The sequence below is a fragment of the Solanum verrucosum genome, unplaced genomic scaffold (genome assembly GCF_900185275.1).
Source record: "Solanum verrucosum unplaced genomic scaffold, falcon-dt-bn FXZP01000176.1, whole genome shotgun sequence".
NCBI lineage: Eukaryota > Viridiplantae > Streptophyta > Magnoliopsida > Solanales > Solanaceae > Solanum > Solanum verrucosum.
Window position 1 is genome coordinate 2,535,503 of NW_026020412.1, and position 14,372 is coordinate 2,549,874.

Below are 14,372 nucleotides of genomic sequence, written 5' to 3' on the forward strand. Positions count from 1 at the left end.
AATACATTGTACATGATAAAATTGTAATGTATCATAATGTTGAAACAAAAGCATTATACATTAATTTAAGAAACAAAAACAACTAGATACATTAAAATTCTGAACACATATATATCAAAAAAGGATGAACAAGAAAAGATCGAAAAAAAAAATTCAAGAATTTGATCTGCTTTGACTTCTCCTTCTCAACATTAACTTTAGAACTTTAGAAGACAAATGTACATCCTTCTCCTCCTTATCCTTCTCAATGTTCACTCTTGTATTTCTTTTCACGGTTAACAATGACATCATCCATGAATCTCGATCACCAGAGCCACCAGTAGTTTGGCTTTTTCCGTTTTTTTGAGCGTTTTCCACAGTCGATTTAAAAGTCGAAGATGTTTCCTTCTTCGACTAATTGGGTAAGCCCAATATTGAAATATGGACCTTCATCCATATGTATCAACGATTTTTGAAGATGAAAAACTAAAAAAAAAAGCTGAAAACTGAAAACTGAAGTTATGGGAAAAGATCTACCTCTTGAATAACTTGAAATCATTAATTGGAAAGAGAAAAGATTTGAATTCAAAAATGGATTAATGGGGTAACTGTGGAGAGATTTGTGGCATGAAAAAGGGAGAAAAAATAGTGGAAATTATGTATCCGGCAGTTTTGTTGTCATGACCCAGGGTACCCCTTAGATGTAACACGACACATAGAACCCCGAAAGGCACCATGTAAGTCACTTAGCATATCATAACATAAAACATTAGAACAATAAAAGTAAAACATATTTCAAGTTTTAAAAAGTTTTTCATAAAGGCAAAGCGGAAGTCTAGACTTGTCTCAATATAGCCATCTATTACAATACTTGAATAAAAAATAGAGACACAGCCCATACTACATAATTCGAAAGGAAAATACATGAATGAAGCTACTAGGATAACATCCATCCTCGAATCATAAGGACTCACCAACAAGCAAGGAGAAATGATCAATTCCAAGCTCTATCCACAATGGGGACCACCTTGATAACCGGACCCTACACTTGGGGGAAAATGTAGGATAATATGGATTAGTATAAAGATGCACTAAGTATGATAGACATGCATAAAAACCTTAAAAACATGCTAAATGGGATATTTCATTTGAATGCATGCACTTTGCTGAGTTAAATCATCATTTTGAAAATAGTGGAAAAACACAAGTCATAAGCATAAGAGACATCATAATAAGACATAGGCTATAACATGGTAAACAATAATCATAACTAGTGAGCATAAGAGATATCATCATAGACATAGGCATAATAAATGCAATCTAGTTCAACATAACATAAGCGAAACACTTCATGAGCCACCTCAAGGCAAGCTTGTGCAATATATAGATAAAATCTCACAATCCCACCCATGCTAAGCTAGTCACTTTAGGTCTTCATTCATGTTTACCATCTTTTGATCTCATTCTTAGCTTAGTTCTCATAGACAAAAGAACATTCACTTTTAGTCAATCATATCAAGGAAAGCAACTTATAGCAACAACCCAAGTTAAGCATCCATCATTACAAGTAGCCCTCATATCAAACATACTTAACAATGGAGCCATAAGCATATTCACTACATAAATCATCATAACATAAGAGGAACATACCATAGATACCCTCAAAGCATACTTGTGCAATGCATGAATAAGATCCCATACTCTCACCCATACTAAGTAAAGTTTCTTAAATAACCATAGTTCATATTTCATATTCTTGTCATAGTGGGAAATTAGCCTTAACCGACATAGACCATGTGAGCTTAACATGTAATTCGGTGTCTACCCCACACCAAAAAGGGGTTGTCCTACTTGCCTAAGGTAGAACCATACTCTTAGTTTAGGTGGATCCACTAGCTAAATACCTATGAGAGCACATAGTTTATGAGATAAGGAGATTGCTACTAGAAACCCGGCCATACTAGGGAGAGCTTCCACCTCACACAATATTCACTCGGTTCTAAGCATTAAATTCCCACGGAATGTTAATTCTCTATTAACATCATTACTTATGAAAGGGTGCCCTTGGCTTACCGATTCAAGGTACATCATTAGAATAACTCATTGACTCCTTATGAAAGGGGTGCCATTGGCCTACCGATTCAAGACAGAGCCTTAGAATACTTCATTAGTCACTCATGAAAGGGTACCCTTAGCCTACCGATTCAAGGTATATCAATTAAGACAACTCTTTAGATCATGCATGAGCAACTATCACCATCCATGACCATTCTTATTCTTAGATTCATTTAGGTGAGAAAAGTCTTTCAACCTTAGAATCATCATTATGTGAGAAAACCTTTCACAACATATCATATTCATATATAGGTATGTAATTGAGAATAATCTTTCAACAACACTCAACAAGATCATAATCATAATCACTTTACTCTCAAAGTGTTCTTAAAGCATATACATTAACATCATAATCATGCATAATTCTTATACTTTGCCCTTCAAGAACCATAGATCATATTCAATTTACACATCTAGAATTACTACATTAGACATGAAAAATAACATTATTCAAATAACTCAATTACTACAAGCAAAATCTCATAATATCCTTCTTTCACCAATTCACCCACATCATAAGTCATAAATTGGGAATATGGAGATTTCATGGACTCTTGGGAGATTTCATCATAAAAACCATAATAATCATCAATTCAATCATAATATAAAGTAATTAAATCATTAAAATCGTTTTTGGAAAAGAATCCATGACTTGGACTCAAAATCCTAGCTTTTTAGGAATTTCTAACTTTGAAATTGGAAGTTTGAGGGGCTCCATGGATGAAAGATATCATGGATGAAAGACTACCATACCTTAGTTATGAATCTCCAAAGAAATTGAATAGAAAAACTTGATCCTTCAAACCCTAGCTTCAACTTCTTCTTCTTTGGAGTTCTAGAGAGGGGATTTTGGAGAGGATGAGTTCTTCTGGGATTTTAGAAATAATGATTTGGATGAGTTAGTTTAAGGGTCTAAAAGCCTTATATAGGTGTTTAAAAATAGGCTAAAACGACCTCACTTAATATTAATTAAAAATGGAAAACCCCAAAGTACCTCTAGACTTAACTACCAAAAGGTAGTTTCCAGGCCCCATCCACGACCCTCACTGACGGACCGTGGTTGGACCCACGACCCGTGCTGGTGAGGTGTGGGTTGAGTTATTGGAACTTGAAACTTGGCCCTTGACCCACGGGGTGTGGGTCCTGTCATAGGTCATGGTCTTGGGCCGTTTTCTCTTAGTCCTCCTCAAGGACCCACAGTTGGTCCCTTGGGGTTGGAACATTGACGTTCTAACACGAAAACATTTATTTTAAGTTACGGGAAGGTACATTCAAGGCTCTAACCCTAACGTCAAGCTCTAATTTAGTCTACTAGTTTTCGGGATGTTACATTTGTGTTGCGCTAAAAAATAAGGGATTTTGAAAAAATTTAGAACTTTTAGGGAATAATAAAATTTATGGGAAATATATAGGTAATTTTCCCTTATATCAAATCTCACAGTTTAAGGGCATTTTATGCCCTTCTATGTTAATTTTTTTTTTAAATTACTTAATTTATGGGATCGTATGATTAGCCTGATTTTGGATTTCATGGTAAATTAAAAACAAAAAAAAAGTAATCATCTACCGTCTACACTGATCTCCCCCCCCCCCTCCCTCTCTCTCTTCCACTTTTCTTCTTCTTGATTGTCCACCATTTTAAATTAAATTTGTTTTCAAGTAATGACGAATTAAACAAGGGAGAAAAAAATGACGACATTCATTTATAAATATTTAGCTCAATAGTAGGTGATTTAACCAAGCAACTATGTACATATAATACATTTTTTCTTTTGTTTGTATCCAAAATTCAAAACAAAAGAAAGAAAATAATTTATTTTCATAGCTCCACCCACCATACAAATTAAAATAATATGAATATGTAAGTCCATTTCAAGTTTAAATCCTTGATATCCTAATTAAGAATAAGAGACTGGGAAAAAAAAGAAATGAAAAAGGCAAATGTGTAATTGAAAGAAAAAATTATATTAATAAAAAATAATAATTTTTTTTTTGATTGACAATCATGCGGGGGCGTGTATCAATTTTAGTTAGCTCTCCAGTTATGAATTGTGTTATAATAAATTGAGATTGATTTAAAATAAGTCACTAGTAAGATATCATGAAATTAATATTTCTTTAACTATTATTTTCAAGCATATTGTGTCAAAATATGAATCATGTGTAGTTTTTATTATTTATTTGAGAAGGGTTTAAATTTAAACCAATCAGATTAGACAATGTAATAAATAAATATTTAATAATTTTACTTTAGAGGAGCTGTTAAAAATAAGGACAAATATTAGCCAAAAGTTTATATCAAGAATATTTTTGAGCCAAAAGGTTAACGTTAGGGATATTTGAGGGGCGAAAGGTGGATGGAGGATAATTTTGTACCAATTCAAATAATTGAGGAGCAATTTAGACCATTCTCCATCAATATATTTTTAGTGGTATTTTTTTACAAGAAATTTGAATATATATATATATATATATATATATATATATATATATATATATTTTAATTATAACACATAAATTCTTAATAAAAATAAAAATTCGGAGGGCTGAAGCAAAAACCTTATTTTTCAAAGCATAGAGTCGACCCTGATCATTGCCATAAACATAGTTGTTCATATATATATATATTTTTTTTTTATTTTTTTTTATTTTTTTTTATTTTTTTTATTTTTTTTAATTATAACACATAAATTCTTAATAAAAATAAAAATTCGGAGGGCTGAAGCAAAAACCTTATTTTTCAAAGCATAGAGTCGACCCTGATCATTGCCATAAACGTAGTTGTTCATGAAAAAAAAAGAAGAAACGTAGCCAACTATAAGAAATTTGACCAAAATAAATTTTGACTTTTGAGATAATTAAAAAGATATATAGATAATATTCCTGTTTTATATACTTAAATATAAATATATTTCCTAACAATACCATATCTATTTTGGGATAAGACTAATGAGGTCATTTGTAGTTTAGACACCCCAAGAGAATAACAAAAAGTTACTTGTGCTTTGGGGTTGCTTGGGGCCAAGAACTGTTCCGCTTTGACCTTATGTATTTGAACTTTGACGCATTTGAATTCAATCTGGCCCCACTCCAAAGCTAGTCCAATATACTATTATTTTGGAATGTCCATTTTATTAAATTAATGGATAATTTTACACTTAGTTTTTAATTTGTTACTTTCATTAATTATAGTTATTTTTTATTGCATTTTCAAGACATTGTATTTATTATATTCAAAGGATGATATAGTAAAATTATCCTTCTATGAGAAAGTAATATTTTATTTATTTTAGTTTGTTCTTTATGTTAAATTTTATTTTAAAAGATATTTATTTTCTTATTTTAATACTAATTTATCAATTTCAATTTTCCACATGACGTATTTAAAGTGATAAATTTAAAAATATTTAAATACATTCTACATTCTTCCTCCGTTCCTATTTAATCCTTTTCATTTTAGATTTGACGTCCCTTAAGAAACTAAATAAGTTTATTATTGTACTATTATTTAGTGTTTTCTTAAAATCAAGTTTTCAATCAATAGACATGAATTAGTTACTTAATTTTTCTACGTTGATCAAATGCATATAAATACATAGAATAATCTCATTTATAAATGAATTTTATGAAAAAACAAATATTTTTAATAAAAACAAAGAGTACACTCATTTTTTTTTATTTTGTTAGAATTTGCGTGAAATCAAAATAGTCATAATAACGGGAACGTGAAAGCCGGTGAGATTAGATTCCGTGTGTGTGAAATCAAGTCTGTGAAAGCGGCGTACCTAAGGCAGGTTTATTCCTTTTAAAATGAATGAAGAAGGATGTATAGTGGAGAAGCATGTTGGGTACTTAATAGGCTTCTTGTATGATATGTACTATAAGAATCTCATGGCCTGATTGATACATTTTTGCACTTATCCACTATGATGTGAATTATTCAAGTTGGATTTGAGTGTAAAGTGTGTATATATAGTTGAGGTCTTCAATCTATTACAATGTTCCAACAGATTGGATCCACAGTGGGTTCTTGGACTCACAAGAAGATCGTCGATCCTCTTCTCCAAATCCTCCGCAGGTAACCTTTCCTTTTCAACTGATAAGCCCTCTCATTATAATTTGATCTATCACAACATTTGCATTGACTTGCTGATTTATAGTTGATTTGCTTGTTTTTGGAAGGGGTGCAGAGCCAAAACAATTGGCATTCTCTGGGGCTCTTGGTGCTACATTGGGTCTCTTTCCCATCTGTGGTATGTTTTATTCACCAACATCTACTAATGGTATTATTTTGTCATGTTTTCATTATCACATTAACCTATTACTAACATACCGTGTCAAGTCAAACACTATCATACAAGGGAGACAGTAATAAATTTTGTCAAGATTGATGAAATGGAGTTGCTCTTTAATATCCCAGTTTTTTTTCCGCTGTTTCTATGAAAGCTTTACATTTTTACTACCTTGGGCTCAATTCGTTAGGATGTGAAGTTGCAAGAGGGGGACACAAAGATGTTCATAATGTTGTTGAGATGGATTGCCTCAGTTTGTTGACATTAGATGTATAGAATGCCAATTCAAAATCTACATTTGGTGCTTTACAAATCAAAACATGTCAAAAGTTGGACTTTGGTTGGGTCTTGAGCTCATATACTCGGTATAGTTGAATTGCTTTTGTATTAGACTTCTGATTTTTCTTAAGTTTCAGAGGTTTTTCAAAATAATTTTAAAACTAATTGTGAAGGAAAATATTAGTGATGGTGGTATTGGATATGACAATGCAGCTACCAACAGACACGAAGCAACATATGATCATTTATCAGCCGCACCTTTATCTCTCTAAATCAAGGGATGACATCAGGTCCTCCCAGGCTGTGTTGCTCGGACTCTTCAAAAATGTCGATGGGTGTGTATCGGATCCTCCAAAAATAGTGTATTTTCAAGGATCCAGCACGGGTGTGGCAACATCTTTCGAGCAACTTAGCTCCTGATATTGTCTACAAGTCAATTAAAAGCTTCCTTTTGCTTCATTAGTTAATGATATCCCTTTAAAATAAAGTTAGAATCTATGTGAAAATCTACATACAAAACAGAAGGATTTAGTAGTAATAGATCTTTGGAGTTGGGTGTGAAAATGGAGTCAAACGTGACCTTAGGAAAGATTTGGTAACAAATACTATCATCTACAGATGAGTAGTGGAAATTGCAACAGATGGGGATGCATGTGTAAATTTGAGTTATTCAAAGTTTCATTGCGTAAATCTAATTACTCATCAAGACGAAAGGACCTCAATGATGTCGACCTGTCAACGGAACCAACATAACCGATTTTAAGCATTAATATTGCAAGTTCTGATTGGTTTCTTAGCTTTCTGGCTAGAGGCTGTAAGTGATTAACTGGAATATCTTTTTTTGCTATGGTAGCCTGTCCTACAATCTACTTTACTTTGACAGGGGTTGCTGTGTTTCTATGTGGCGTAGCTATTGCAGTACTTGGATCCTTGTGTCATGCACCAACTGTGTTGTTGGTCAACTTCATTGTAACTCCCATTGAGCTCAGGTACTTAATAGAGGGGCTTTGTCTAATACATCTTTCTTTGGTCACAGAGACTGATGTACCCTCCCCCTCCTCCCTCCCCTCCTCAAACTTTAAAAAGTCAGTATCAAAGTACCTTTGATGATTGGACAGATATTCACCGAGCCTCAAATATTATGAAATACGGATTCCTATCGTGATTTGATTAATTGGTTATTCCATAGATGTTCTTGTTGCTCAGACTTCTTTTCATCATTTTCTGAGTTGATAGATACAAAAGAGTTCTGTGTTATCTAAGAGATTGAGGAATAAAATAAGAGAACTGGTATGTGCTGAAATGTTGCAAGTTTTGCTTCTGTTTCTGTTGGTTCATGCTTGAATGGAGAATCTGTTACTGTTCTTCATTAATATTCTATTTAGTAAAATGCAATATGCTGTTTTCATTTATATGAATTTAGCAAACACTTCAAGTTCAGAAGTGTTGGCATCTGTTCTAATTATTATATTTGATTCAGCAGTGAACCTGTATAATGGTGGGTGACAGAGAAGAAAGGACTTCTCATTAAATATACAAATGCCATAAATAACATGTATGAAGGAGTTATCACTACCGTGAGAACATTAGTAGGAGATACCAAAGAGTTTTTTTATAACAGTGGGTCTACACCAGGAATTGGCATTGAGTCCCTGCTTGTTTACCCTAGTTATGGATGAGCTAACTAATACGATACAAATGATGTCTTGCGGTGTATGCTATTTGTTGACAGTATTATGCTAATTGACGAAACCAACGAGTGTGTCAACCACACGCTGGAATTTTGGAGAAGCACCTTAGAGAGTATGAGTATTAGGATAAATAAAAGTAAGATCAATACATTTTTTTTTGATAATGGTAACTGTATATTCACACCAAAAGGTCCATCAGTTAAAAGCTGACGGGGTGGGATTTACAACTCTAGAGGGTATAATTAAGACCAAAGTCCAGATAGGAACTTTATAATTGTCCTATGAAATCAACTAGGCTATCTATCCCCGCCACTATATCTTGTTTACACCAAAAGTACAAAAAAACTTATACTCTTCATCTTGATCTTCTGGAGACTGCTCACTTTCCCATCATGGCTTCTTTCGTTTCTTTCTTTCTATAAGGTCCACCAAACACTTTCTCCACCAATCTTCTTGTGATCCTCTTCTCCCCACTTCTTCCCAACTTTGCAGCATTTCAAATGAGGTCCTTGGCATTACCCAGCTTATCCCAATTATACACAAGAACATGTTCCACAAATTTGCAGCTGTTTTGCCATGCATGAATAAATGACTATTTATCTCTGCCTCTTGCTCACACATAAAACACCTTGAGCAAATCCGGATACCTCTTCTCTGTACTACTTCGTGGGGTAAATAAGTTCTCTTAATCACCAACCAGATGAAGCATGAAACTTTATGTGATATTTTAACTTTCCAGACCAATTTCCATGGCCATTTTGCATTGCAAGTTTAGTTAGTATGAGAAGAGCGAAGTTGAGATGAGATTAGAAGGGTTGCAGCACTAACTGCAAACGATTTTGATAACTAGGCTTGTTGTTTTAAGAAATTGAATGATAGATGAAGATGTTACTTATACAATTAAAATCGGATGGTTGAAATGGAAAACTTTTATTGGGGCATTATGTGATAGAAGGATGCCTATCAAGGTGAAAGATGGGTTCTGCAAAATAGTTATAAGACCGACAATGTTATATGTAGTGAATGTTGCACTGCTAAAGTGTAATGTATCCACAATACGAGTGTTGCAGAGATACAAAGATACAAATACAGATATGGATGTGCGGCCATATAAGATCAGATAAAATTAAAAGTGACTACATATACCAAAAGGTGCTAATAGTACACATCGAGGATAAATGAGAGAACGTCGTTTGAGATGATTTGGTCATGTCCTGCTCGATTTACAGATGCACCATTTTATAGGTGTGAAACTATGATGAGTAGAGATGTTAAAAGGGAACGAGGTAGACCTAAAATTATATGGAAGAAAGTTGTCTTAAAAGAGCTTTAATTTTTTGGGAATCAATGTAGACTTGATTAAAGATAGGACACAATGGATGAAGAAGATTCATATATGTGATATCTACTACTCCCTCTATCCCATTTATGTGGCATAGTTGAGATTTAGAGATCAAACTTCTAAACTTTGACTGTGAATTCGAACATAGAATCGTTAACTTATTATGAGATAAAATTTTATATTTGACTAATTAATGACTTCAAATATTCATATAAAGAAATTTCGATCAAAGAAAAACTTAATTGACTCTCAAAATTCCAATTGTGCCACATAATTTGGGATGGAGAGAGTAGTTGAGAAAAAGTTTTAGTCTTGTTAGTTGGTTGATTTTGGACCTGTTGCTTTTATAGGAGTATTTTGGCCTTATTATAGATTTATATGAAAAGTAAAAATATAGAAATTTATTATTATTATTATTATTTTTACTATTATTTATATATATATTTAACATATCTTTGACTTTTATTATTTTATCTGGTAATGAGTTGAATTTAGATGAAAAAACATGTTCAATGAGGATTCAAATTCCCCGAATTACTTTGGGACTGTGGCATAGTTGTTATTGATGCAATATTGAACCAATTTGAGCTCCAACCTATCAAATCGAAAACAAATCTGAGCATTTAAGTGCGCTAACAAAGAAATTTGAGCATAGACATTCTGTACGTTCTCTCATTGTATATTAAGTTGTTACCTGTTTGCCAATAAAATTTGCACGCCGAAAAAGTTAAAGGGACAAAAATGTATAGATCTCTTTTTCTTGACTTGGGTGGAGGGATCAATATTTCCTGCCTATGATGTTTACAATCACGTTTTGTTCTCAAAAGCCTGAACCTGTGATGACTTCTTCAGCAGAACTTTTGGGGTTGGAGGGGAGGGAGATTCTTCCATCAGGGTAGATGCACGTTTACGTGCACACATTAGGTCTGCCTGTATGGGACAATAGCTGGTGTTAGTTTGAGGTCCACTCAGGAAAGGATTGCTTTTTAGCTTGTAGTACAATTAGGTTATGTTGAAGGGTTGTTTAACTGAGTAGTGAATTGTTATTTGCTTTCATCTGATTCTCGGTCTTCCTCTCACCATGTGTTGTCTATAATTAATATCATCATTTCTTTATGTGCCTCCCATTTTTGCAGTTTGGTGATTCCTTTCCTACGTTTAGGTGAATATGTGAGTGGTGGACCTCATTTTGCTTTGACCTCAGATGCATTAAAGAAGGTCTTCACTGGTAAAGCTTCGTGGGAAGTCTTGCTCAGCATTTACCATGCGGTGGGTAAACCAGTTCTCTCATTTGAAGCATCTTTTCCTCACTGTCTTTCTCTTATTCGTATTATCTTCTGATTGTTGCACTGTGATGGTCTACTTATTGAGACTTAAATCCATAGTGTAATAGTTCTAAGAAAGGATGTGCTAGGAAGTGGCAGTAATTATAACTTGCCAATGGATAACATGCAAATTTATCAGCATCTTTATGGCTGTGAATTTTACGCGATTACGCTGCATCCAAGAAAATATTACTGCAGTCAATTATTAGACAGGGTCTCTGCTGTAATCCCATGTTGCTTTCCCGTGTATTCCTTCGTATTTTTCCTCATTATTTGTAGATTAAGTGAGAGGCAAGATAGCATATGTTCTTTTACTGATTCTTCAATAGTGAACTATTTTACAGTTGTTGGGCTGGCTTGTTGCTGTACCATTCATCCTGGCAGGGCTTTATATACTATTTTTGCCATGTTTTACAATCTTGGTTCGTAAATTCAGTAGCCTTCCGCCAAGCAAAATCACAAGTGTTCCTTCAAGCCCCAAGAGAGCTGTTCCTCCAAGCCCAAGAAAAGTTGTTCAACCCCTTACAGAAGTCAGGGTTAAAGTGAGGGATGTTTAATGGACATAGAAATCAGTTTATTCTTAAATGGTAAATGAAACTTCAACGATTCCGGCATTTCTGTACATGTATCAAGTTCAGAGAAATTGACAGTGCAAACTGCTGCAAGTTATATCAAAATTATGTTTCTCTTATACAATTACCCTTCTACAGCAGGCAAGTATTTTCTTTGAATTTGGCAATATATTTGACAAGCATTTCTTGTCGTCGGTACAATTTGAAGAGATACATGCAATTTGGATCTAAGTTTTATTTATGATATTTGAATAGAACTTCAACTACAACTTGAAATTTTGATTTAAAATCCCAAGTTCACCTAAAAGAAGATCGATTCCAAGTTTTTTTCATTTTAATTTTTCTAAAATTTGAAACTTGATATACAAAAGAAGGCTCATGCTTGACATGAAGAGAATGTATCATGTGGGAGGATTATATAAAACAATAGCTAATTGGTACTGTTGTTCAGTTATTGGATCAATGAATCTTTGTAAAATTATGTGTATTTGAAAGTTTGTGATAACAGTAGAGTTGTTATTTGCCAAAACCGCACCAAAACCCTAAATTTAATTACCTTCTCCAGTGTGCATAGCTGCTATGGCCGTTGGACAGCCTCCGTCGGAGGCTACTCAACCACGAACAGTCACCAACAATCTACCATGCAACTACCTACTATCACATACGCCTCTGCACTATAATTCCCAGCACCACAATCTAAATCTGTTCTTTTGAAACCAATGTTATGTTTAAATGAAAGTGTTAGCATTTTGCCTTGATTTTCTCACTTTATTTGAAATTTATTTTTCTGTTGAAGAAAAATCAAAGTATTATCATAAATGTTTTAACTTTTCCCGAAAGGAAAATATAATTTTCTATTTACCAAGAGGAAAAGTTTGAAGATCTATAAATTGAAGATCCATATTCTCATAACATAACACAGGAACATCCACAATGTAATTCAATAAAGAGTTTTGTTTATGGAGAGATTTTCTCCTTTAACATAATTATGTTTTTCAATATTAGTTTTATAATATGTAGGTCGTTTGACCAAACTATATTAATAATATGTCTTTAGTATACTTTTATTTGTTGTTTGTCAATCATATGATTTGCAATTGTAAGCTTCCGCATGATGCCCTTTTGAACCCAACAAAAAGTTGTTTGGAAAGAGGAAGAAGTGTCCCAGATGATCATCAACAAAGACCTGCAGTATGTTGTAGTAGGGAAATTTGTATGGTTTACCTGATATTCAAGAGCTAGGTAAGTTGGATTCCAAACAATATGAATTAAAATGGGAGGTTAACATAGGATTTTTAAATAATCGCTACATGCATATTACAAGACTAAGTTAATCTATTGTCCAAACCACTTGTTTTACTTCACACATAAGTAATAAGAGCCCTTAAATGAGGAAGAAACTATGATTGCAATTGCTTGGATCTCATTCCCATCTTTGCCTCCAAATTTGTTATGGATGCATTATTCTCATTGGCATCGGTGATAGAAAGCCTTTGTAGGTTGATATGGCGACTCACAACAAAACAAGACCTAGTTGTGCTAGGGTTAGAGATAAAAGTGAATTTGCTAAGTGAATTTCCAAAACGCGTTAATGTTAGGAATGGAAGAGTAAATAAGGGAGAATTAATAAAAATCAACTATGACTACACCCAACTATTGCAAGAATTGTAAGTTGCAACGGCATTTTTCTTGCTTTATATTCATTATGTCTCATCATTATAGATAGTGATTCATTTCATTATTATTTTGTTCGTAAGATCTAACTCATGTGTCCTTAAACCACCTAACAAATTCAATTATATCATTTTCTGAGTGAACTTACAGGACATCAGAATAGGTATGGAACACTTCAATGCAAAATTTAGAGAAGTTGAGTCTTATACATTTTAGGGTGTCTCAATAACTTATACATTTTATAGGATGTAAGTGATTATCTTCAGATACGCCATTACAAGTCGTGTGATGTTTAGGTCAGCTTGTGCACACCCCGGTCAATACCACAGGATACATGTCAATCCCACCACCAACATGTACCAAATAATTGTTCACCAAAACAGAACAGATGAGAAGGTATTACCTAGTATTTTATTTTTTTTTATCTCTGGTATGATTTGAATATGAGACCTATGTGTCTAGTAGTAGTTGATTGAATCCTCTTGGTCTCTTTTTTAACTTACTTCAAACTACTCATTATACATATCATTCACTTGCCAAATATTCTACATCAACCATCAAGGTTCCATCTGCTCCAAAAATGCCCGCATTTTGTGGTAGTACAGAACCTTTCATAGTGTAAGTGCCCATTTAGATTAGCTTATTTTTAGATGTTTTTTGACTTTTAAGCACTTTTTTTAATTTTGGAAAGATTAAAAAGTGCTTTTAAGCAAAAAAAGGTTAAAAAAATAAATCAAAAGCCAAAAGTAGGATACCCTCTATATGACTTAGAAGTTACTTTTTATAAACCCATCCAAATAAGCCCCAAGTCTATTTTCCCAAAGAGTTGAAGTTCTATACATTAATAGTCAATTGAAAAATAGTAGTTATTCATAATTAAGGAAATTAGTAATATGAAAGATAAGACCAATAAGACAAGTAACCTGCTATTATAGGATAAATAAAACACTCTGATATATGAGTTAAATCCTCCCCAGAAAAAGCCGTTCATCTACTAATTTAGGAATAAGAAGAGGAACTGATAGATAAAAAAATATCCTTCATAATAATTCTGATAAAAAGATGAACTAGAAATCAAGTGCATAGCTTACCAAGAACTGGCA

The 14,372-nt window shown here is 33.3% G+C and overlaps 1 protein-coding gene across 1 annotated transcript; it reads left to right on the top strand.

The window, feature by feature from the left end:
- The first annotated feature begins 5,937 nt into the window (after positions 1–5,937).
- Positions 5,938–11,710, top strand: LOC125840648 (uncharacterized). The gene is made up of 5 exons (XM_049519626.1): positions 5,938–6,172; positions 6,277–6,347; positions 7,549–7,654; positions 10,835–10,967; positions 11,368–11,710. Exons 1-5 carry the CDS (start codon positions 6,093–6,095, stop codon positions 11,578–11,580), a joined length of 603 nt encoding a protein of 200 aa, XP_049375583.1. The 5' UTR covers positions 5,938–6,092; the 3' UTR covers positions 11,581–11,710.
- The last annotated feature ends 2,662 nt before the right edge of the window (positions 11,711–14,372 follow it).

What these genes read in the sequence shown, in the direction of transcription:
- LOC125840648 (XM_049519626.1), top strand. Translation starts at nt 6,093, where the DNA reads ATGTTCCAACAGATTGGATCCACAGTGGGTTCTTGGACTCACAAGAAG. An exon ending in GGGTCTCTTTCCCATCTGTG is followed by an intron (nt 6,348 to 7,548) that starts GTATGTTTTATT and finishes TTACTTTGACAG; the next exon opens with GGGTTGCTGTGTTTCTATGT. An exon ending in GTAACTCCCATTGAGCTCAG is followed by an intron (nt 7,655 to 10,834) that starts GTACTTAATAGA and finishes CCATTTTTGCAG; the next exon opens with TTTGGTGATTCCTTTCCTAC.